The 27,330-nt window shown below is 33.9% G+C and overlaps 1 protein-coding gene across 3 annotated transcripts in view; it reads right to left on the bottom strand.

The window, feature by feature from the left end:
• The window catches only part of PRKG1 (protein kinase cGMP-dependent 1), a 1,231,494-nt gene that overhangs the window by 86,068 nt on the left and 1,118,096 nt on the right, over window positions 1–27,330 (bottom strand). For all 3 annotated transcript variants that reach the window (XM_082423704.1, XM_082423703.1, XM_082423705.1), the window contains one exon: window positions 23,838–23,912. In XM_082423704.1, coding sequence (XP_082279830.1) covers window positions 23,838–23,912 — 75 coding nt within the window. The remainder of the gene's footprint in view (window positions 1–23,837; window positions 23,913–27,330) is intronic.

Below are 27,330 nucleotides of genomic sequence, written 5' to 3'. Positions count from 1 at the left end.
AAAGATATCAGGTCTTAATCTCTGGAACCGTAAATGATACCTTATTTGGAAAAAGAGTCTTCACAGTTGTGATTTAAATTAAGGATCTTATAATGGGGAAATTTCCCTGGTTTATCTGGGTAAATCCTAAATGTTATCATAAATATCCTTACAAGAGGGAGGCACAGTGAACTTTTACATAACATGAGAAGACAATGTGAAGACAGAGGCAAAGATTGGAGTGATGTGGCCACAAGCCAAGGAATGCCAGTTAGCCACCCAAATCTGGAAGAGGTAAGGAACAGATCGTTCCTAAGAGCCTCCAGAAAGAATGTGGCATTGCCAACACCTTGACTGGGCCTGGTCAAACTGATTGCATATTTCTAGGCTCCAGAACTGTGAGAAAATTAGTTTGTCTTGTTTTAAGCCGCCCATTTTGCGGTAATTTGTTAAACCAACTACAGGAAACTAACATGGCATCATTACAACTTTTAATGTCTCTAATTACTATAGATTTTCTTGATTCTATTCACTCATTGTTTCTTTCTTCTTGAACTCATTCTCAGACATTACAAAATTATTATTTTCCTTTCTGTTCAATTAGATTACGCTGTGTGTGCCACCGTACACATGATTTCTCTGGCTCATCTTCAGGATTCTAAGTCATATAAACATTGTATATCAGTCACCAATGAAGTTCCCAAATTATTTCTTTTCACAGAACAAATATTTATCAAATGGCATGCCAGTTAAGTCAAGTAATTATACCCTTAAGAGATGCAGTTTTCAAATTTATTATCTCAAAACTGTATACTACAGATGTTCAAGTTTTAATGTGTATCTATCTGGAAAATGATAAAGTAGCTGAGTCACACAAAGCAGACAAAGTATAATAAACTATTTGAATATTTATAACATTGTGTTTGTCTTTTACTGTTAGTTACATGAATAGAATCAAACTCAAAGAGTAACTGAAATGAGTGATGAAATAATGCTATGTTCTCCCAGCGAGTAAAAAGCTGCTCTGAGACATTTATGTGTGCACCATATTGTAAATCAATTCCTTCACTGCTCTGAATGGTACCCTAGTGACCAGAAAATGTACATTAGGCATCCCAAAGTACCTGTCACTAGGGAAGATGCTTTTGTACTGGTTCAATATTTCATCTGTGGGTATAGTAATATTTAAAAGCCATATTTCATAAGTCTCTATGAAGTCTAATTTTAAAATGACTAAGTCCACATCTCTAGACAGCTAACGGTTTCCTCCCCTGTAAAATGAAGGAGTTGGATCTGGGTATCTCTCTCCCACCTCTAATGTTCTGTGAGATGAGATACTGATGCAGAGTGACTACCCTGGTATTTGGAGAGTTAATCGAAGTTTTAAGTGGACAGACCAGGGGTGCTGTGACTTAGCAAGAAAAGCAGCCAGAATAAGCATCTGAGTATGGACAGTTCAAGTGCAGGGTTATGACTAGTTCCCAGGTGCTTCTTTTACTGGATAAAGCTTTGTCTGTAGTCTTCACAAAGATACAATATTTGTCATACATAAGTATATCTCTTCTGTTAATTTCATTCAGACTATATCAAAACGTGCTTTGAAACAATGAGCAGTGTAGTCACTTGGTATAATCTTGTCCTCAGTTGACATGTTTACTTATTTTTATCCAGCCAACATGAGCTCATTTCTCATGCTGGGTGGAATGTAAGCCTCACAAGTGCAAAAGGAGGAATCCAGTTCTTTCACATCCTTAAAGATTATCTCACAAACCAAGGTTCAGTGTAGCATTCTAAGAGCTGCCTAACACTGACTGCTTGACTCTGCAGAGAAATACACAAAAAATTTGAATTTTTAGACAAAAACTGGAAGAAAAACCCCTTGTGTTTAAAAAAAATGATGGAGTTTTGAAAGTTACATGTAATTTAATATTTTAAAATTTTATGGGAAATTAAAAAATAATATTTAAGGAAATATTCATTTTAAAGCTTTGGGGAATTAATAGCTAAAATGTTTAAGGTAAGTTGTTTACATACTGTAGCATATTTGTATACTTCTGAAATGATTTCTAAAAATGTTTTAAATGAAAGATAGTTTGACCAACATCAGGTCATTTTAAGGTCCAGGTACTAAAGACAAGCAGCACAGTTTGGCTCTTAAATTAACAAAAAACATATTTGTGCTTCAGAGCGTGTCAACTTTGTCAGAAGAGAAGCAAGAAGGAATCTAGGCCTCCATTGATTGTCGGCTTCTCCTGCCAACCTTCGATCCAGGTGTTGTCCAACGTGCCTGCTTGATCATGCAAAGATTAGAGATGAATTTCAGGGTTGTGAATGTTGATGGTTTCCTCTATCTTCATGTACTTTTTTTGCATCTCAAGAAATTCTGCCCACCAACACCCCCGCACACGAAAATTTGTTTTTCAATGTGTCACTCCATTTGTAGAAAAAAATATTTAAATATTAATGTAACTGGTAAATCTATAGTTGCTGTCTTGGTAAACTCTACTTTTAAAAATTTCAGCATATCAACAAGCAATTTTATATAGCATGTTTATATGTATATAATCTCCAATTCATGAAACTGCAGGTACCCCTGGAAAGGGAATTATTTTAAAAGCTGGTAAATATTTTACTTCTTCTTCTAGCACCATCTTCAAAAAACAATAGCCAACAAAGCAAAATAGAACAAATGCCAACCAAAAGAAAACTTTACAAACTATCCTCCAATATTCTAAATTACACCTCTAAGAGAGGACCCAGAGGTACTCAATTAACCATACAGGAACTATTTCCTTGAAGTTGGTGAGGTATAAGCACTACCCTATTTCCCGATGTATAAACTGAAGTCTTACTTTTTGGTAATAAATTACCTCTGATTCTCAGACATCTTTACACTGTGTACTAGGTCCACTTGCTAGCTGTGTGACTTGGGGGTCAGGGGAGGTTATTTAACTTCTCCGTGCTTCAGTTTCCTCATTTATAAAATGGAACTATATTAATTGTCTTCCTAATACATTTTTAGGGAATCAGGCACATGTAAGCACCTCCATCTCATTTGTTAGGAAATCCTATGGACATTTTATACTATTTAATTACTGCCCATGACACAATTATAGTGGATTTATGACATAGTGGATTTATGACACTATCATAATAATAACATTTCAAAAAGGTTTTGAAATATTGACTTGATGTAAAGTATTTTGAAAATCCTTCATCCAGGGAAGTTTTATTCCCATTATTATCTTCTAACAGAACCCAACCGCCCACAAGTCCCCAATTTGACCGCCATGTTTCTGCTGCAGTACAATCCTGCCTTAGCAAGTTCACATCTAATTTACTAGCTAGCTAATATCCCAGGGTCTCTTTAGAGAATTCCCAAACCTCCTACTTTCATCAACCAAAATAAATATCTTTCCTTGTTAATAAATATATAGATTTCAGACAACTACTTGCTGGTGAGCCTTGTTTTTCTAATTTATGCTTTAATTAATTTCCTCTCTACCTCACTACACTTTGTGCATTCTTTTCCTCTCAGATGTTTGCAACATGTCCTGGGGAATAACACCTACATTTTGAATTACAGTTTTGTTGACTGCATCCTTTAGGTAATTAAGATGTTAACAAAGACAAGACTCAACCATGATCCTTTTAACATTTCTCTGCATGTTTAATCAACCATTACACATATCACTAAATGAGACAAATTTTCACTTTCTCTTCAGTTTTCACTTGAACCATGAAAATAATGGGAGTAGATTTTTCCCTGGATAGACCCAATGCATATATATATTAACACATAATGTTGTCAACAAATATCTGAGTAACTATCAGTTTTTAATTTAGATGATTCCATATGGTTATATAATTAATCTAAAAATATAATTAAAATTAAAAATTGATTGTCATTCAGACACTCAGCAATTAGAAATCATTAAGAATGGGCATAGACATGTGAGATGTTACTTCTAAGTGATCACTAAAATAAAATTAAAATTAAAAAATAAAAAGCTTTAGTCTAATTTCAAAAGGTTATACATAAAAATGATAGGCTTTTAAAAACACACTTGTGTATTAGAATCTTCCAGGAATATAATTAAACCCAGCACACACTGATCAAGTCTTGCTGTAGGTATAGATCACAAGTGAACAGAAGATTGGGAAGTTCAAACAGAGACTTAGGTCTTCAATAGATTCCAATTCTGCTACTTAGGGAAAGATCCAACTCACCAAATTACCAAGGCCAATAACATTAAGAACACCTTGATATTTTGTGTCTGCTCTTTGTTTGTAGCACATGGTTTTGGTTATTAAATGTATAAAATAGGTAGCTACTCTAAAAAGCAATGCCTTCACTTTGGTGCTAGGTATCTTCCAAACAAAATAAATACAAAATCCCATGAATGGAGTTGGGCCAGTGAGGAAATAAACAAGCAAACACGAAAAGCACAGGCATTAAGCATACTCTATTTTGAGTTGTTTGGCTACTTAGTTACAATCCATTTTGCATTCATTTCTCTTTTCATATCATTGATATAGGGGCTATGTCAAAAATATCAGTTCACCAAAGGATGTGTTCTATTTCTTTGTCATCACAAAACCATCTAAACATCCATTTTGGTAAAACATCTCTTGACACATTTACCGTAAGTGTTAAACTGGTACTTTCCCTACATTCAATTCAAAGTGGATGAGACCCACAGTAGTGATTTATTACAGCAAGTGTCACTGTAAGGAAGGTTTCCTTAATTATTTCACACTAATTAACTCAGACAGTAAAAGGTTCCATTTTAGTCACCTTGATACACATAGCTAATTGGGATAGTAAATTCTGTCATATTTTATTTTAAAAGTAAAAATGTCATTGGATATAGTCTTTTTTTTTCCCCACAGTGCTTTAATATTGCCAGTTGGTAAAACATTGCAGGAAAAAAAAAAAAAAAGATTATTTTTTTCAAATTCCTTACCACTGATAGCTCAATTGCTATTTACCATTTTTTTCTACTCTGAACTTCACTAATTAAATGCTGCTCCAATATTTAGCTTCTCATTGTTATAGGCAGAGACACAGACTGCATAAATGGAAACCTGACAGAGCCAACATTAGCCTTGTTAATTTTTTTTTTACCCTACATGCTAAATATGTACTTAATTTTCTCTTTACTACTTTAATAACTCATATATTAATTCTGTAGTGCTTTTTAAGAGCTGTATAGTCCTAAGTATTTAATCCTGGGATCATTTTTATCTTTGAATAACAGTCATCATCCCCCCCCCCACTTCTATTGTAATAACTGTCATGTTTCCATGGAAACTGTGGAGAAAGAATGAAATGGTAAAACACCTCCATTTTAGGTCTAAGTTGACAGTGTGATTTTTATTAGGAGACTCAATTATTCAGACAGGTAAGAATATAGAGAGTGGTTTCATAAATTATATAGAATCTTTTATAAATGATCTTGATCATTGATCTTTTATAAATAGAAATTATGTTTCTAGCTAAAGGAACTTAACCCTTTCTGTTGAGAATTAGTTATTTGGTGGTGAGATTTGGGGGAGTTTTTTTTTCTTCTTCTTCTTTACATTTTATTGTTTTGCTTGAATTTACTGTTAACCATGTAAAATAAAATAAGCAAAAATTAAAATATTCTTTACAAAGAACTAGTTATTTGTTATACTCTTGATAAATATATTTTAATCTTTACTAAATATCACTAAACCCATACAGCTAGGTTTTAGATACACATTTACAATTAAGAAATTCGTTAATGCACATAAGAGGATTTAGAGACTTCTTGTAATTATAAAATCTCTTTGGGGCTTTGTCCACAGTATTGATTACTTCCCACATTTTGCTGCTCTAAAAAAACATAAATTAAAAAGAAGCAACCAATTTTAACTTAAATATAAGTTAACTGCTATTTGAATCACTGAAGGGATCCAGAGGAAACTGGTTATAATGCTTGCTTCTAGCAAGGAAGATTTACCTCTTGCTCTGTATATATTTTAAATTATTTGATTTTTAAAGAAGTATAGGTGTTATTTATTTAAAGAGAAATGCAGTCTCCTGAAATAAAGATTCTAGCTGATAAAAAGTCACGGATTTAAAAGAGGCTTTAGGTAGTTGAGTAAAATGTTAGGATTTTACTGTGTGGCTTTTCACAGAGAAAACAGAGACAATTTCTTTTTGCTTTTCTCACAATAGAAATAAGGGACAGTTTATAAAGTGGGAAATTTTTCCTTAATATTTACTCTATGAAGATGGAGAAATGGACAAATGACTGAGAAAATGGATGCCCTTTGAAATTGCTAGCAATCACCCTTAACTGTTGGTGCTTCCCACTAAAGAATTACAGGCCAAAGACAAGAAACATTGAAGTTCATTACAACAAAATTAAAATCTTGGCAAAAACAGAAATAAATAGAAACACAAGTGACATGGATATAAAGCTTTTGCCCCAACCATCTGATAGGGAAGTTGCTTAGGTAAAAAATTTTTTAAAAAATCGATGGTTTATTATGTTTTCCAAAACTCACAATGCAGTCTCAGTCTCCTTAAAACCTAAAATAAGAAATAAATTTCTAATGCAAATTAAGTTTGACATCCAAACAAATACATAATATCTTTTCCTTTTATATAAATATTGTATATCTTGGTGAGCCACCAACTCTATGGAGTATTTATTGGTGTCTGGAAATTGTTTTTTAGTTTAATTGGTATTATAAGCTAAGTTCTCATCTTTGACTTCCTCCTAAAATAATAAAAAGTCCTGCTGAGATATGAACATAGATAAAAAGTTCGATGTGAAAATCATTCTTAAGGAATTATACATCTTGCTTCTAACAATATGCTACTCTCTTAGAATAAGATGGGAACAGTGCAAGATTACATAGAGCATGTTGTGAGTTAAATAATGTGCTTATTACAACAATCATGCCCTTACTTTTTCTACTAAAAAAGATCTAGAAGCAAAGAGACCCAGTAGCAGTCACCACTCTTACTTAGCACCATTTCTGGCTAAGAGGAACCATGGTTCCTTGAGGAATGGCTGATTTCAGGTTCAGGGGAGGAAATACACACAGAGAACCTGGGACATCTTGTCGTTCAGAAAGCAAGAGAGCTCTTGGCAACTAAGGGATTGTGTTAAGAGGAAACGAGGAGCCAACATGATGCACTGAATGTATAAAAATCTACGCATTCATAATAATACAAAAAAAGGTTAAAAAAATCCCACCTTCGTTTGTCACTAAGAGGTAACTATGGCACCAATTACTTACTCTGGAAATTGGTGATTAATGGGAAAGAATAAAAAGTATTCATCCTGTCTTGAATGAACAGTTTGAGGGTAAACAGTCTATCAGATTCTTAATTGATGATAGAGAGTATTTAGAGAAGAATTCCAGTTAATAGACATTGAATGATGGAATTGGATAAGATCATATTAAAAGCCTAATGAGATAGTTGATTCAGGCAGTGATCATTATTGGTATCAAAACATTTAACAAAAGGTGGGAAACATTACAACAAAAGGATCAGGCTATCACCTCCTTATCCACTGTTTCAATTTCAACTAGCTGAAAGTGGAAATGTGCTTGGTAAGGCCCTATTTGCCTTCTGTTATAATGCAATACTGAAGTACACTGAACCTTCTATGAAGTTTTCTTACCACAAAAAGTTGATTATAAATCTAATCAGTCCTTTAGGTTTGATGATCCTTTACAACAAATACAGAAGATACAAAGATACAAGGTGGATGACACCATTTACAAACAATAAGACAAACCTGAAATGAGGGAGCTACACCAGGACAACTGATTCATTTCTTCAACAACCTAATAGGGCTATTAAAGAGGTTCTTCTAGATCAAAGGAGACTTAAGAGGCATAACCAATATGCAATGGATGAGATGTATTTTGATCCCAAGTCAAACAAATAAACCATTAAAAAGAGATTTTTCAGAAAATTCAGGAAAATTGAATAATGCCTAGATGTTCTTTTTGTTAGGTGCAGTGAAATAATACCACTTGCAGTGATATGGATAGACCTAGAGATTGTCTTACTGAGTGAAGTAAGTCAGACAGAGAAAGACAAATATCATATGATATCACTTATATGTGGAATCAAAAAAAAATGGTACAAATGAACTTATTTATAAAACAGAAATAGAGTTACAGATACAGAAAACAAACTTATGGTTACCAAGGGGGAAAGGGAGGGAGGAATAAATTGGGAGATTGGGATTGACATCTACACACTATTATATATAAAATAGATAACTAATAAGGACCTACTTTACAGCAGGAAACTCTACTCAATACTCCGTAATGACCTCTATGGGAAAAGAATCTAAAGAAGAGTGGAGATATATATATATATATATATATGATATACATATGATATATATGATTCACTTTGTTGTACAGCAGAAACTAACAGAACACTGTAAATCAACTACACTCCAATAAAAATTTTAGATATATATATATATATATTCTGATTTAATAGAATATATTTAAATTTCCAGATTTTCTGCAGTTTGGGTTGTTTTGATTACTTGAGCATTTTAATTAACTTGTATTTATTTTATAAAAGTTACATGGAAAAATTATTAATTTTCAAAAAAATAGAATGCAGTACTGAAAATAAATAAGGCTTTGTTTTATAGTTTAGAAAAGCATGAGTTCTTGCTGATACTCCTGGCCCTCACTATCATTAGTATCCACACAACAAAACTAGTTTGGACCATTTGAACTTTCTAGTTGTTAAGAGTTTTCATAAGTAGGGGCTTATACTATATATTTTATAGCAAACAGATACTGTCTAGGTCTTTAACAAATGCAGAGGTAAACCTGTATTGATAAGCATCTATGGTGATTACAGGATTATTAAAGCTTTCAAATTCTGAAGAGGCAGCTTCAGAATATAAATGAGAACACTCATTAAATAGGTGGCTCTAAAAAGCTGACAAGCAGTCCCCAAACCTAGGGTAAGTTTATTTTTTGCTTTTGTTGAATCTATAAACATTGACTTCAAATATTATAACCTGATCAGGGTCACTCTTTTGAAATGCAGGTGAAGGCTTGTGATCAATTAATATTGATAACTGGCAAATGGAAATCAGTCCACCAGGACCTGAGGGATTTGGGAGGATGAGTGAAATTCTTCATCTTATTCAGCCTCCCCAGTCACAGATATACACCTCCAGGGGGAGAGAGGGAGAACTGCTAAGGATAAAGGAAGTTTTAAACTATACTTTATCAAAACGTTGTTAGCAACCACATCTTATAGCATTATAGAGAACAGAATCCATAGGTATTTACAAACACATCTACACAAGCTCAATGCTCCCTTGGCTCAAAACATTCCTGTAGTTTTCTTTATACAGAATAATGTTTTGGTAAAAATAGTTAAAATCCTTAGGCTGATATTGATGCCCTTTCTAAGCGCTCATATAGAATTCCATACTTCCCCTCATTAAATAACACCACAATCAACAATATAATTGCTGCATTTATTAGATTTTAAGTTTCTCAAGAAGAGAGCATATCTGTTTTGTATTCTCTTTGCTTAGTACATGCCTGGCATACTTCAACTTAAAAAATGTTGACTTGGGGCTTCCCTGGTGGCGCAGTGGTTGAGAATCTGCCTGCTAATGCAGGGGACAGGGGTTTGCGCCCTGGTCTGGGAAGATCCCGCATGCCGCGGAGCAACTGGGCCCGTGAGCCACAACTGCTGAGCCTGCGCGTCTGGAGCCTGTGCCCCGCAACGGGAGGGGCCGCGAAAGTGAGAGGCCCACGCGCCGCGATGAAGAGTGGCCCCCGCTTGCCGCAACTAGAGAAAGCCCTCGCACGAAACGAAGACCCAACACAGCAATCAATCAATCAATCAATCAATCAATCAATAAAGTACCTATTAATTTAAAAAAATGTTGACTTAATTTTTCACAATAATGATGTACTGTCCTTTGATATGGAAGTGACTACACAGACATTTGTTTTGCATATTGATAGATGTGTCCCTTGCCCCTCTCACTTTCTTTTGTCTTATCCTTGAATTCGACTGCATGCATTTTAAGGTACTTCCTTGACCAAGAGGGTGTAATCTGTAGCCACAAGGTAAGTCTAACTATTCAATGCACACAATAAAAAACATATCTTTTTTAAAAAGTAAATTGAAAGTACAATGAATACTACAACTGAATTGGGAGGGAGGCATTTATATTGATTTGTTTATTAGTTTCCAAACCTTTTTGACTACAGATACATTTTTCATCATAGCCATCCTTTACACACACACACACACACACACGGGAAAAAACAAATCAATACTACTACGTATGATGCACCTGAAATAATAAAAATGTTGGTCATGATACACTACATGAACTTTACGATCCCTAGTAGTTTGTAACCCATAGTTTGAACAACACTCTAAAGGTTTATTCTTTTATAATAATCCCAGCAGTCTGCTATCTTAAATTATTATTCTCCTTGGAGTCTTTTTAATAATCCCAGATCCTATGTACTCCCCCAATTCTTGCTAACTTCCTTTTCTTGCACAGAAATTGCAACATTTTCTGCATCTCAAATGTTGAGGTTGTACAGATGCCAACATCTCATCAATTGACATGGCTATGTCTCATTATTTCTGGCTCTTTCGTTAATCAGCAGGGAGTCCCACTGACCAGGGTTGGGCTCTTGAAAGCACTTGGGGAATAGTAATGTCAATAGGCGGCAGGATGACGATACAGCGTTGTGTTGGCAGAATCCACTGTGTGTGATTACCACAAAGGTGGAATTTAAAGAATGTCGTGCCCTTTATTGCTATAAGTTAATGAAACCATGTTGACAGAACTTGTAATGTAAAAATGCTACTATTTGGAGGGACTGTCAAATCTGCGATTTCTAGTCCTCTAAAGCACTTCATTTTTGCCTGCAGCACATTGTTCTCTTTTGTAGCGCATTCAATTTCACAATATACACTTGTATTTTATTACCAATGTAATATCAGTCCTCTATTATAGACGTTAGTTTTACCTAAAATCTGTTTTTGTGTTTTCTATCTTAATACAATGCCATGTTTTACCAGTACAACCCAAGGGGTTATATGAACAGAAAGAAAATTCATTGTATTATACACAAAGTAATTACATTTGAGACTACTATAGTGACCCAGCATCTAATGTGAAAAATGTCAGTCAATGACATTGACTGGAAAAAACTGAGACTGTGTATTTTCCCAGCTTTGGCAAATTTACTAACTCTACCATCTCAAAACAACAACAAAGTTTTAGCGTCCTGGTGAGCCAGATTCTCCCAATGAATTCACTGTCCCATTACACTTAAAATTCTGCTTCTTTGAAGGAGAAGAATTTTTTAAAATCTTGAGTATTAGGGAGAAATGTAGAAATCTTAATTGAATGTGGATAAATTATTTTGTATAATTTGTATCCTAGCAACTGAATTAAATTTTGGTCAACCCTGCGCTTCTGGAACTCAGTCTTGTCAGGTGCCAACTGTGACACTTTTATCGCACCTAAACTTTTCTCCTAGAAGTGAAAGTACAGGAAAGTAAGGATCATTTTCAACATCAGATTAAATTCTGTACTCTGATACTAATATAATTTTAGTGTCCCCTCTCCTCCACAGTTTTGTATTTATTTGTCTTCTCTTTATACCAATGGTCTCAACCAGGGGAGATTTTGTCCTCCCTCCACACCCCAGTTCCCCTAGAAAATATTTGGCAATGTCTACTGACATTTTTGATTGTCATGACTTGAGTGGTGGGTGTATGGTACTGGCATCTACTGGTGTAATCTAATGGGAAATATATATTTGGTCTTTGTCCCTGTTCCTGGCACAGATCTCCTAAAACCCTTGTAATCCCTGAAGCGATAAATGCCTCTTTGGCATGCTAATGAGATGACTGGTGGCTGGGGGTCCCTAGATAGTTTCAGGATGGGGGCTGGGCACCAGAGAGAGCAAGGCATGGTTAGAGGGTTGGAACTTTCAGCTCCACCCACAACCTCTGGACAGGGGTAAGGAATTGAAGGTCGCCTTCAGTCACAGGGGCCAATTATTTAATCAATTGTGCCAACATAATGAAATCTGTCTACATAATAAAAACCTCTAAACAATGGGATTAGGAGACCTTCAGGGTTGCTCATGTATGGTCCTAGTTCATGTCATCACTGAAAAAAGCACCATCGGTCATTTGGTCTGTTATAAAGGTGTCATCTCTTCAATAGTCTTTTTTTATCTCAAGGCAACATTTTGGATCCCATTTGAAATGAAGAACTGTTATACAGACTAAAGCATATTCTTCATCATTAATTTAATTGTGCGTGTAATATAATAAAGTTAAGAGGCTTAAGAGGAAAAACCATGATCCCCATCCAGAGGAGTGTCCAAAATTAATCTCCTTACCAGCATGGTGAGCAAGGGACCTTGATTTGGAAGAACAAAGTCATTTTCAGTAAAATGTATGTTTTACTAAATTGTTATATTTTGACAAGCAAATTTTACTAGCACAATAAGCACACTGTGCTTAAAAAAATAAAGCAGAGCCATTTTAACAAAAAACTTAGAAAAACTGATGGGGAATTACCTTATGAGTCATACCTACCAAGTCCTTAAACGGAAAGTGATCTTAATCATTTTAGGAAGCTGCTTTATCCCCTTTGTGAGGATATTAGGATCATTACTATTCAATACGCTCAATCAGTAACTTCCCTAGGTTGTCTAAAACGTTTGAACAGTTTCTGAATATTAGAGTAATAGGCTGGTTTCCTGAAGTAACGAATACAGTTTATAAAGTTGACTAGTGTTTGCAATTCATGCACTGGAGGAAACTGGTGTGATACACGCAAATGTCTGTGAGCAAGAGCCTCGCTTCACTTTTATGATACCTCATCTTTCTCAGATAACAAGTTAAAGACATAAATTAACATGGCGTATTATGTTCATTGTATCAAAATGATTTATGCTGCCATTTTAATTCATTATTTAAAAATTATTTCTTTCTAAAAGGATTCATGGGGGAAAATGTTGGTATAACATTTCCAGTTTCAAAGGCACTCTATAATTTTCTAATGGCATTTTATTGAAAGATAGCCTGGCTTATTATCATATCTAAATGTCACATTGGCAAGAGAAAATTGTATGTATAATGATGAAAATGGAAACTGCTCTGTTTCTAAAGGCTAATTTATTGAACTACTAAGTTATCAAAACATACTTCAAGCAAACTGCATGATTTTTAAGTATCTTGAATAAAGTAAGCGCTAACAATAATACTTGCAGATTCTGAGAGGAAAGAAATATAACTTAGTGACTTTTGTTAAAATATAGATCCACAAAGTATTCCAGGATACTTAAAGGTCTGTTTTCTACTGACAGTCACAAAGATGTCTTCATTATCAATTTAGAAAACAGCAAAGGTGAAGATATTGTTTATATAAAAGGGAGTTATGTTTCTAAAAGAATGGCTTGTTAACTACCACATTCTAAGCATTTGAACTAGAAAGGATTTCAAAATGATCATTTTTACAGATTAGAAAACAGGTCCAGAGGTGGTAGGCTTAAGGTCACATGGAGAAGTTGATGTCATTGCTCTGACTAAGGCCCACGTCTCCCAACTCCAAGGAAATATTCCTCTTGCTACGTGAGCGTGACTTTGCCAGAAGGACCTCTTTTAGCACTGAGCATCAGCCCTGCTCTTACTAGGTTCAAAGGTTTTCTCCCTAGAATGGCCCAATCTTGAATGTAAAGCAGGATTAGAATTATGCTATATGCTATCTTCACTCCTGTGAGAGAGACTCCCTTCACTGAAGAAGAAGAGGTGTTTTAGCCACATGTTATTATTTTTCAATTGAAATTACTGAGAACACAAGGGATCTATTACTAATAATACTAATAGATACTATTCTTTTTGCTTTTTAAAGGTATGATATCACAACAGGCTCTAGAACACAACAAAACATAACAAAAAGACACACGCACTGGATTGCTCTCTTTTCTATGGAAGTTTGGGGCTCTGGAAAAGCTGACCTTATCGCCACACAGGACTAAAATATCCTTAGGATTTAAAGAGCTCTTGATGTTTTGAAGGTAATTTCCAATTGTTGCTATCTAATATGACAACAGTGGAAAAGAATCATCCTTCCTTTTCAGAAGAAGACAGAGTCAATAATCAAATGGCTTGTCTGCATCCACCAAGCAAGTCAGCAGCACTAGATTTTCAATTATCTATAGTCCTCTGCTCTGTCAATTAGAAAAAGTTGCATGCAAGGACATACTGAGATCCACCTTTATAAAGTCTTGCTACTTAGGGAGTCTTAAAGATAGGTGCAATGGAGAAGAAATTAGCAAATGGCCTTTGAGAGTTTTAAAATTTTTAATGAAACAAATAAAAATACTCCTACCCAAGACCAAGTAGTTTTATCCTGAAGATCATTTTTTTAAAAAAATCAGTCTCACTGCCGTTGAAAGAAAAACTTTACTTTGATACTCTCTGTAGTCACAAGTCACACTAAAGTCTTAATCTGCTAGCATTGGTGGCCTTAGAAACTCTTCTATACTTCTTCCTGATTACATGTACTAGAATTTGAAAAGCAAACAGCTCTTGCACAGCTGAAAGCCAGCTTACTAGTTCAGGGCCAACTGCTGCAAGTTTTTCAAATCTCCTATACTTTGCCCTGCCATAACATGGAAAACAATTTTTATTGCCCAGAGAATGGGATTGTCTTCTGACTATTCAACCTGAGAAGTGGTCAGCAAGTTCTAATTCTGGTTTGAGGGCTATTTCATACCATTCTTAGTGTTCTTTCCATTTCATTGGCATATAGTTCCCAGTTTGAAACAGGATATTACTCACTTGAATTCTTTCCATAGGGGGAAAAACAATTTTCCAGGCTCATTTCCCTGAGAATTGCTTAGATCAAGACCAAATTGGTTGAAGTAAGTTGTTGATAAGATTGTGGGAATACTAAGATCTTTACTCTAAAATGCTTGGCAGAAAAACACTAATAAGAAATGCCAAAATTTCAAAGTCAGGGTGTTCAAAAGAGCAACCCCATGTGCATTTGATTGTGCATTTAAAATCTCATGTTTGTTAGATGCTAGACGACCCTGGGGCATTTGGGAAGATGTTACCAAACAATACAGATCTCTTTTCTGATTTGCATAGCCTCGTGTATTTTGAGATGCATTTGATGAGTGAATTTTCAAAGGTCAGAGCAACATCGGTAGTTCCCTCGGTCAAAGAGCACAGAGCAACCGCCCGCCCCATGGTAAGCAGAGTGAGCAACTAAAGGGTTATCTCTGGTAATCAAACGTAACGAGAGAACATCAATGCTGTCACATTGTGCCAAACAACAAAGTTGGCACCAAAAGTAATCCTGAAAATATCAGACTAAAATGTTCCTTTGCAAATAGCCTTGTAAACAGAGGGGAGCTTTAAATCAGTGAGGACTAATTATAGAAATAGTAATAAACTATTTATTTGGACTCTATCAAAAGGACCAAAAGAGTGGTCCATATGCAGGCAATATTCTTTATAGTTCTAGAGTCGGGAGAAGTGACCGGTACTTCGCTGGTTCAGCAGCAATAAGTCAGAGTCAACCCTGGTGCATCTAAATGTTTTGTGCATCACTCTTTTCCTGGGTGATGATGCTACAGGTCCTGCTTTGTAGACTAGCCTTACTTCTGGCTTTTTACCATAGTTTCGTCTTTCTTGTTTACTTTTAACTTTTCTTTTTGTATTATGTGCATCTACGATGAGAGTCCCTTTTCTGGGACGAGGTGGAGAATAAGTGAACATTTTGTACCGAGGTACATGGTGAGGGCAGTAGGCCAGGACAAAAATGGTGATTCCGAGGTGGGTTTGCCTGTTAGTGCCTCCTTGTTCAGTGCAGCTCTTTCCTCTCTGTGCTCAGGGGAAGGCTCATGTTATCTCTGGAGAAGGAACTTATATGCAAATTTATGCTATGATGTTAGGAAAAAATGTTTAATTTCTCTTAGGAGAATTTTTAAGTTTTACATTTCTTTAGAGAGAGGACAATATTTAAACCTAAAGAAATACAACATAATGTGAGACAGAGAAGTGAAAACCTTCTTAACTAAGAAATCACTTCCATGGACATTTAGGTTGCTTCCATGTCCTGGTGGAATGGAAAAGGAGGATGTGTTACGTATATACAATGGAATATTACTCAGCTATAAAAAAGAATGAAATAATGCCATTTGCAGCAACATGGATGGACCTAGAGATTGTCATACTGAGTGAAGTAAGTCAGACAGAGAAAAACAAATGTCATATGATACCGCTTACATGTGGAATCTAAAAAAATGGAACAAATGAACCTATTTACAAAAAAGGAGTAGCATCACAGATGTAGAAAACAAACTTATGGTTACCAAGGGGGAAAGGGAGGGAGGGATAAACTGGGGGATTGGGACTGACATATACACACTACTACGTATAAAATAGATAACTAATAAGAACCTACTGCATAGCACATCAAATGCTACTCAATACTCTATAATGACCTATATAGGAAAAGAGTCTATAAAAGAGTGGATATATGTATATGTATAACTGATTCACTCTGCTGTACAGCAGAAACTAACACAACATTGTAAATCAACTATACTCCAATAAAAGTTAATTTAAAAAGTTAAAAAAAAAATAACTTCACAAAGTGGTATAAACTTTACCCAGGGAGATGGTCTGACTTCTCCTTTGAAGTTCTGCTTTTGTCTATGAAACTTAAAAGGAGCTGAGACCCTCTTGCTTAAACTCCCTCAGTCTTATGCTCTCTCCTTCTTTACTGGATTTAACATGTTCATCTCTCTCTCAATACTGATGAGTCATAATCATCCACTACACGTTTCTGGCTATTTTACTTGAAATTTCTTATAATTCTGTATAAGTTTATTGACTCTTACTTCTTCAAATCAGATTCATTTTCAATCCATTTAGGGGACTTGATCCCTACCACTCCATCCTAAGATGAAAATGAACCAGTGGTTTGATAAATTCAATTGTCACTTGTTAATTAACACACTAGAACTCTCAACAACATACAATATCACGGTCTCCTCCTCCATTCTTGAAATACACTCCGTTTTTGTCTTCTGCGATGCCGTCTGGTTTTCCTTCTACCTCTCTTCTCTCCTTTTCAGTCTTTGGATGTGGATGTTTTTGTGTGAAATCCTTTCCCTTTCCCTGATTTTTAAATGATAAAGTTCCTTAAGAATCAATCCTCAGTGCCATACTCCTCTCATACACTGCTTTCTCTCTCATGCACATCTTTAATTACCACTTACCATCTAAATTCTCATTATTCTCACATAAATACCAACCTCTTCTCTGAGTTCCAGACCAGCCTAACCATGTCTCAGGATCACCTCATATTTAACCTGAGCAAAAATCAAGTCATGATTATTCCACTCTCCAAATCTGGCAACCAGCCCTCTCTGTCTTCGTGAATGCTACTGCCTGCCGCTGATTTCCAGACCAAACATCCTTGCATCATCCTTGACCTTTCTCCCCTTCATCACCAATATCTATTTCCTTAAGAAGACCTATTGGCTTTGCCATCTAACTAGCTCTCAAATGCTTTTCTCTACTCACACTGCTCTCATTCTAGTCCTGTCTACCATCAGCTTTTACCTGGAAAATATTCTGGTTGTTCTCCTTGCTTTCACTTTTTCACTCCTCCAATCAGAGGAAAGAGTGTTTAATTATAAACCAAATCATCTCATTTGCTAGCTTACAAGCCTGAAGTGCTTTCTTTAAATCCTTAACATCTGATCTCCATCTTGTATATTCTAAGTCCCAGCCATATTGGTACCTTGGTTCCTTGAATATGTAATGTTGTCTCCCATCTTGGGGGCTTTGTACATGTACTTTTGTTTGTCTGTCTAGAATGCTATCTACACTTCCTTACCCAGCTAATACCAACTAATTCTTTCCCAGTCAGTACCAGCTAATTCTTCAAACTTCAGCTCAAATATAGTTAAAATGTTACTTCCTCAGGGAAATCTTCACAGAATAATTAATGTGTCTCTCTCTCCTCCACTGGACCATAGGTACCATGAAGGCAAGGAGTATATCTATTTTATTCATTGCTTTATATGTAGCATTTTGTAGGCACACAGAAAATATTTGTTAAATATATGAATGTATATGACAAATTGAATGAACATGAATGATGCTGTTACATGATGGGCTGCCGGATCATTGCAGGAAGTCTTTAAATCAATCAATCTATCTACCTACCTACCTATCTATCTATCTATCTATCTATCTATCTATCTATCTATCTATCTACCTACCTACCTACCTACCTACCTACCTGCCTACCTATCTACCAAGTAATGTAGATTAAGAAACATGACCACACTCAGAGATTTACAGAGATTTTGCCATAAGAAAGAGTTCCTAGTGGAAAACAATATTGAGAATCATCAACTTAGATCATAAATAAATGCATTTATGAATCTATATTCATATAGCTGTTAGAGCTTCTCAACTGAAGGGCTTAGATATGAATCCCGTTAGCCTTCAGAGCAGCAGGATAGAATCTAGGGCAGCTGAGCCAATTGGTACCATATTCTATACCCATTTTCTATGAGTGTCATGACATAAAAGAATTTGAAAAATGCTGCTAGATGGGAACAATTTAGAGGTTTTTTTTTGTTGTTTGGTGCTTTTTTTTTTTTTAATGAAGTGATCAGGATTTACTTTCAAAAGCACAGTAAATTGAATCAGCAAGGGTACAAATTGAATCAGTCTGAAATACTAGGCTCCATTCATTGTGTTATCAGGTCACCACCAAAATGATGTTTAAGAAGGGTATATAATTGTATTGTAAGTGTTTATAATATGATGGGTGCTAAACTGAAAAAAGCAGGATATAAAGTTGTAAATGACTATAAGTATAATTTTAAAACACAAAGATAGTTAATAGCAGTTGTACTTGATTTGTTTAGACTGTGACTTTTATTTTTTTAATCTATATCACTGTATTATTTCTATTAAAGTGAAAATATAAAACATTTTAGTTAAAAATAAACATCATTATAAATAAAACACTGACTTTAATTTGTTGTTTTGTTTTTCCACTCTGTATGACCCTAATCTGGGAATACAGCTGTGGTATATGTAAATCACCTTATTGGAGAGCCACTTTTATATTAAAAATTCCTATGATTATAATAACTATAAATATAGCATATTTCAACTTAACTTGCTAATATATATAGGTTTTTTATTCAGAAAAAGGGATGTTTTGCCTATAACTGCTGAGTACAATATTCAACAATAAGAAAGAAATGATACTATAACTTGAAAATATTTCATTTAAGAAGTAGTCTGTATTCATATGTCAGAAATACTTAGAATGAAATAGAACATCTACATTTTTCTATTTGATTTTCTGGATGGTTTTTTTTTTTTTTTTTTACAAGACAAGGTGTAAATACAGAGATAGGTCTCTCTACCAAAACAGTACTTTATCATACTAAGTATCATAACATTCTTAGAAGTAAATATTGAAAATATCATGGAATTACACATCAGGCTCCCTACTAAACTGCAAGATCCTTACTATTAGAAAATATGTTTTCTATTTGCTATGCACACTGTAAAATACAGTGCCTGACTCATCATGAGTAAATTTCTAAATATTTATTAAATGAATGAATACATAGTCTCTAAGGAAAATAATGTGTATGTTTCATCATATATGCTACTTTCTGCTCTAAATAAGGTTTAATGACATCTAAGATTGTCTCTTCTAATGTCTTTGTGGTTATAACTTCATATTTTAAAAAGAGAAGTCCTTAGTGGATAATTAGCAGCAATCAAGAGAAGCTTAAACATGTCATAAAGGTAAAGTTTCTGTCATGAATAATTTTCTTTGTAGGAAATATATCTCGTGAGACAAGCTAAGGGCACATACCCTGCAGCAGAGCAGTTTTGAGAACCATTTTGCTGGGACATTTCTTTCAAGTCAATCTTCTTGGACCAGCCATCCAAACTGAATGCTTGGTATGGTTTCTCTGAAAGGGATGGTCTGCCTTCTGCCATTGAAGGCTGATTGTGCTAAGAGCTAATAAGTTTCTTATGATTGAGTTTCTAAATGTCTCAACTGAATTGATTTTTACAGTCAGTCCTACTTTTTTTCTTTTTACCGCAAATAGGCATAGTCAATGAGGCAATACCAACAATAACTTCACATGTATAAATAATATGATCATTTTAGTTGGCTTTTAAAAAATATTAATCTTATCTTTAGTGGATTTTGCAAAATCAAGGGGACCTTGAAAAAATAAAGCTCACACAGTGGAGCCAAATCATCACCTCAGTTCTAAATGGTACAGAATTTGCGATCTGTATAGAAATTTAGAGGCATTAACAAAATTACCCAGGGAATTTAGATTAGAGCCCGTTCCTGGATTTCCTGCAATGTTGGCAAACCTTATAAGTTCCTTAAATACAAAGTGAACGCATAATGTACTTAAGGGGACGAAATCCAACACAGAGAGAAAAGAGTGCTAACACAAATAGATGTTTAAATGTGTTAGTTCAACTAAAAAGTTTTCCCTGGGGAATAGTTTACAGTTTACCTACTCTGGGTGATAGGATACCTAATTAAAAAGATGCTTTCAACTTCAGAAATCTTCAGATGTTAATTATTTATTAGAAAGCTACAAAATGTTAACAGTGTAAAAAGCATCACAACAGCTGCTCCAGTATTTACTTATTTATTTAGCTATTTTGAGGAATAAAGTTTACATTATCAGTCTCTCTAGAATTTAGATCAATGGTCTTAGACTTTTTTTTTCATCAAGCTATTCCCATTTTCTAAATAATAATATTAAGGTATGTGGGTTATGTACTCATTTGGATTTAGTATTAATTGAATAGAAAAATTCAAACTAATTTATCCTAGTTGATTTATATTCAAGTATAAATATAATGGCTAATTTATAATCTCTTAAATTTAATAGTTCAAATAACAATACTTAGAGGTAGGTCATCATTTCATTGCCCGTTTTGTTCTTTAATCATAATTGAACTTTCTTTTAACTAAATGTTTCTAGTTTTATAAAATTGATATTTATGGGTATTTCCCAGTCTAGGTTTAATTTTACGACACTCTGCTAAACTGAGTCTAGTTTGCCTACATAAGATTAAAGACTCCTTGCCCAGATAAAATTACTTTACATAACACATGTGCAATAATTGTCTATAAATCAAACCATCTAGCAAATGCATTAGGGTAGATTTCCAATGATTACTTCTACAAACAACACCATCTACTTTTACAGCCCTTTATAATTTACCAAGTATTTTTACATATCACCATTAATTAAATCACAAAAATAACACTTCATAGATAAGATAATTATACTGAGAGATAGCTGTTAAGACATGACCAAAATCACTTCTTGGAAATGACAGAGCCCGGAACAGAACTCGAGGCTTCTGGTCCTCATTCAGAGTCATGTTTTTCATACTGATGGATTCTCTTCCAATGTGAAGAACTGTTGCCACACCTATTTTCTAAATTGTCTGAATCTGAATTTCAGTGTATTTGTTTTCCTTCCTGCCTTTAGTTGAAGCACGTGCAAGTGAACCGATAAATGCCCAGAATTCATGAGATACACATACAGTTTAACCTTTGTAAGGCCAACAGTACACTGAGAAGGATATAACTAATTCATAATTGCTTTCCTGCCACTGATCAATTTTAAGCCAGTGACTGGCCTTGACTTTGGGTAGAGTAAATAGGAGTTATACAAAAACTTTCATTAGAGAATCTGTCTAAAGTTTAACAGAGAAACAGAACTAGATCAAAGAATATTTTAGTTTAAAAGACTTTTGACTTTTCCAGTAACTCTACAAATATTTAAATAGTTGCTCAAGTAGATTCTAGACAAATTTTAAAGATTACCATTAACTGTATACATAAGTACACATTTATATAAAGTGGTGTGTGTGTATATGTATATATACAAATATAAATATATATAAAATGACCCATAGTAACTTTAACTGAATATATAAACTCAAGAAAAACTTTGCTGACATAAATTATAAACATGACCTTTTATATTGCAAGAAAATGTTCCTCTAGGGATAATGTCCAATAATAACAAAGTTTTATAACTTTTAAAACTGATAAGGTCCCTTAAATGGCCCCCCTGTACCATCTCAGGATGATTAGTGTAACTACCAGAAACTAAAGTCTAAACTTAGCATTAATATGTATTTTAACCTAATGTAGAAAACCAGAAAATTAATACCAATCAGACACAGTACAGGCAATACTGAGGACTTTGTGGAGTTTGATGTTAAAACTGGCTTTGTGTAACTTCCTCAGCAAATCTTAGCAGAGGCACTGCTGGCCTTTGACTACAGGATGTAAGTCTATGTCCCTCCAAGGAACAGAGGAAACAAAAGCAAACTACATAGAGAAGAAAATGTGAATATATTTATACAGCTTTGAAAATAATAGAATTTTATCAGTCAAAATGAATAATAGTAATCAGTTAATTAGTTCTAGCCCAAATTTTTAATCTTCATAGGTTCTCAAGGCAAAAGAAATTATTTTATTCCTTTTGCTTTTTAGGTTACTACAAGACCAACCAATCAAATTCTTCCCCTGTACTATCTACTTACTGATATTTGTTGATTTAATCCTTCAGGTATCCTGTATGATATCAAATACTAAATTGGTTTTACTTAAATTACTTTCTTGGGAGAAAGAGGAGAATTATATAGATTACACTTTTTAAAAAAAGTAACCTAACAATTTTGCAGAAGAGTCAATCTCAAATTACTTCACATTTTTGTTTAAAAAAAATTAAAGCTTTGTTTTAAAGTAAATTATTCTAGTAGATAAAAAGGTACTTTGTTATATAAAAATGACAATTAATGGCATATGTACTATCTCATATCATTATGATAACTTAGTGTCATTGAAGTTGTGAACTAAAATTCATTTTATGGCAAGACAAGAAAATTCAAACAAAAATTTTACTCTGCCCTTTGGCCTCCTCTCTCCCCTCACTGTGCCTTGTGTATCTGTATTATGCGTCGACCAAACCTTCCCCATAGGCAGAAATACCTGCTGAACCATAAAGAGCAACATTCTCCTAGAGTCAATAAGACAACTCCTTAATGATAACTTTCCTACTTGAACTCAGAAGGGGTCATATGACACTTAGATCTGGATTATGTCAATAATACATCATTTGATGTACAGCCTTCTGTCTCAAATAACTTGTATAACTGTGCCTTGACTTCTAATAGGCAGAACAGTTCTCAGAGCTTTCTGAGCTGCTCTTCCCAGGTTATAATCCTCAAATTTGGCTTGAATAAAATTTTCCATTTCTTTCTTAGATAGACTGATTAATTTTCGCCGACAAAGTTCAATGTAAAGCAATGGTGTATTCACGAGAAAATATTTCCAGCGTTATTATTTTTCATACAATTTCACAAGCAACTGGTAAACACAGCCGCAATTCGTTCAGAAAGTGTTTTCAGTGGAAGAAATAATGTGTTAACATTCAATTGTTTATACTGGATTTTAAACTAACCATTTTCCCTTGTCCAGATGATCTTCCTCACAAAATTAAGGTTTCATGTTCAAGGAGAGATGTACTTACTAAGTGAGTATACTATGTAATAATTACCTTGAATAGCTTGCTTATTTTTACTCTTAAGTAGCTACTTTCTTCCTATCAGAGTGTAGAGCTTTAAGTCCAACAAAATATTTGATCTCATTTCTATTCAAAATCGTTTTTTGAAAATCAAAATTAAGATCCCCCAAAATTTCACTTACTTCGCTTTAGCTTCTGCATCTTCATATGCTTTATTAGAAACATCATCCAATCCTCCAATCAAATGCTTGAAAGAGCTGTCAGAGGAAAAACACAGTGATTAGGATAAATCCTCTGCAAAACTGTAACAATGACAACATAGTCAATGATATATTGAAACAATCTGAAAGGATCTAAATAAAAATGAATGCAAACATTTAATCTAGGTACATTATTAAGAAACTTATGCGATAATGATATAAATTGAGAGCAGGGGCTTCTTTTAAAGTGCTGTGAGATTTTACATTTTAATTTTAAACCTCTATAATATTAATACATGCAAATGGCTTTGTGTGTTGTGAGTATTAAAGAACAAAATAGGCATGAAATGTATAGCATGTTTGCCGATTTAAATTTAAATGTTGCTTTATCACTTTTACATACACTTTTTAAAAAAAACTATAAAGAGGAACTTGACACTCTGCTGGGGTGGGTGGGGGGCTGGCTATAAGGGGACTGGAGCAGCTATTATCTCAGGCCCTTGGGTAATGATCTCATCTGAGGGTCAGGGTATCTAGAGTGCTGAGCTAAATACACTAAGTATTTCTAATACAAAAAGGGACCAAAAGAAAATGACTAGACAGAAAGCCAAGGAATCAAGAACTGTATTCTACAGAGTGTCAAGTTTTCTGTAATGAATTTGTTAATGAAGGTCAAATGAATGAATGCTAATGAATGAGCAATAGGCAGCAGTCCTTATAAAATTTTCAAAAATATAATTAATGATAAAATAAATTGATAAATATAACCCCCATGGTTGAGAATAGTTCAAATATGATTTTGGCCATTGTTCTTTATGTGGTAAAATTCCCCATTTCCCCACAGAATATCTTGGTTATTACTTAGAGAAAGTCTGCTTTTACAGAAACTCCTTAAGTCTAGATGAGTTGATACTGTAAAGTAAAATACAATATTTCTTTTATTATGAATAAAATGATAATATCTGGTTGATTTTCTGTTTTCATAAATAACATGAAATTTAAGCACAGAGAGTTTAAGTTATTTATCCAAGATGACAGCAATTTAGTAGCATATCCAGAATTATAATCCATATTCTCTGATACCCACTCCTGTCCTTTATAATACTTAGATATTTTTAATACAACCAAATCCAAACATTGTGAAAAGGCATTGACAGAGAGGAACCAAAGTGCATTCAGTGGTAAAACCAAAGAACAACAACCACTAAAACTTAGCTTTTCAAACACACTCGAATATATTAATAGATTGTGCTCTTAGACATTTAAAACACATAGTAATTTTGAGAATTCAAATAGTTAATAAAAATTCCTGTCTTCCTCCTAGTATCTACTTAAGTTAAGCAGATCAGTGTATTATCAAAGAATTAGAGAGCAAACTGATAACAAATTTGATAAAGATGGAGATTTTTTTACTTAAGAAAATCTGTTCATCCCACTAGACTCAGTTAAAACCATGCAGATCACTTTTTGAAAATACAGTTTGAAATTTCTGTTAGTAAAGTATACAAATGGAAAAGCCTACATCTGGCCAATCTGTACAGAGTTTTAAAAGTAGAAACCGTTTAATCACAGCAATAAGTTTAAAAGTAAGGTTAGCTTGATTGGGGGGAAAAAAACATTTTTAGACCTGGTAATGAGCTGTTTATATCCCTTTTTTGTTAAATCTTAGTCATATCCATGATTTAAAAAGAATGAACAAAAGAAGTATTTGAAGTAAGACTTTTTCATATGTCTTCTTAAATGCCCTTGGTTTAAAATACAAATTTTCTATGGGGTAGTAATGATCCAATATTTATGATTTTTTTTTTTTTTACCACTAGATTAAAAAAAAAAAATTAAGGGAAATTATATGTACTTACCAAAGGCCCCTATTTTGATATAAGAGAAAATTATTTTTGAAATAAATTCTCTCTGAGGAAACCCTTTTCATTTAATGTGCAATTGATTTTTTATTATGGAAATATTTTTTAAACTGAGAGAAGAAATTAAAGACTTACTCATAGTTCTCTAACCACAAATAACTAATAGGAACATCTTTATGTAATTCTTTTTTTTTTTTTTCTCTGCATAACTTTATTGTTGCTGTTTATAGAGATGTAATCATAAAGTAGCTATGATTTAATATGATTTATTATCTTGAGTTTTAACTTACTCTTACATCATAAGTGAATACTTTTATTTTTAAAAACTCCATAAGCAATATTTTCACAGCCAAAGTAATAGGTCCTCACATGTATACACATGATAGAATATCTACTTATCCATCTACACACACACACACACACACACAGAGACATGAACACACATACACACTCACATACGCACACAGATGAAGGAGCGGGCATGGCAACTATCTATAAAAACATTTATATCTATACTCTCAATTAGAGATTAAACATATGGAATTTCTTTTTGAAATAAAAACATGCAGAATTATAATCTTGACTTTAGAATTGGAAACATATGTCCTTTATAAATAATCTTTATTTAGAAAGCAATCCTGGCCAAATAATTTTTTGAAATATGAAACAAATGCATTCTGCTAATATTCTGTTTCCTCAAACAATAAGTTAACCAGTATACTTAACTAGCAGTTTAAAGAAAATGTAGCATTTTCAAGCAATATTAATAAGTTCCAAATAACTGTCTCTATGTATCTCTGCACTGATCAGTGAATAATTTAGGACATCTTGATAAACGTAATTGATGGCATTTCAGAATTTATCACTCCTGGTGCAAGTATGAACTAATTAGTATTTCATTTCTCCCTGTCACAGACACTCTGTAGGAACATCTGCCGTTGTGTGGACCCTCACCAAACAGACTTTTGAGAAAGTATTACTATAGGTATCAGATGCCTTTTAAATATTTACTCGGGTCCTAGGACATTTCTTGACTACTGAAGGAGAAGACTTTGGTGTTTCAATCAGAAAGGGATTATAATAAAAAGTTTTGAAAACATTAACAACTGAATGAGCAGAAAGCATACCATTATTTATCAGTTATAACAAATATAGAAGACTAGAGGAAAATCATTAAATTCTCTCTTTAAACAAACTCACAATTCATGTATGAGTTATATTTTAGCACTGTAAAATAAAATAGCCAACTTCACATATACTCAACATAATTCTGGAATAAACGTAGGGGACATTAATGAGCAAAAGACTTTAATTTAGGGCATTTCAACAGTAAACCTTATTGCACACACACTAAGCATGAAGCACTCTTCTGCTACTTTTCTTGGGATATAAAATCAAACTTGAACAAGTCTTGACTGAATTTTTTAAGGAGGTGGATAACATGTTATTAGTTGAGTGTATTAAGGTAGAAAGAGAGCAAATGGAAAATCCCTCTTATGCTTAATGCTTATAGTTTAAACATACTTATACGGAAGGGATGGAAAAGGAAGAAGAAAGAAGGAATGAAGGAAGGAGAGAAGGATGGATGGAGGAAGGGAGGAGCGAGAAAGGGA

The sequence above is a fragment of the Balaenoptera physalus genome (assembly GCF_965194825.1).
Source record: "Balaenoptera physalus genome assembly, chromosome: 14".
In the NCBI taxonomy this organism is placed as follows: Eukaryota; Metazoa; Chordata; class Mammalia; order Artiodactyla; family Balaenopteridae; genus Balaenoptera; species Balaenoptera physalus.
Note: the sequence above shows the minus strand (reverse complement) of the source record. Positions and strands in the feature narration are given on the sequence as shown.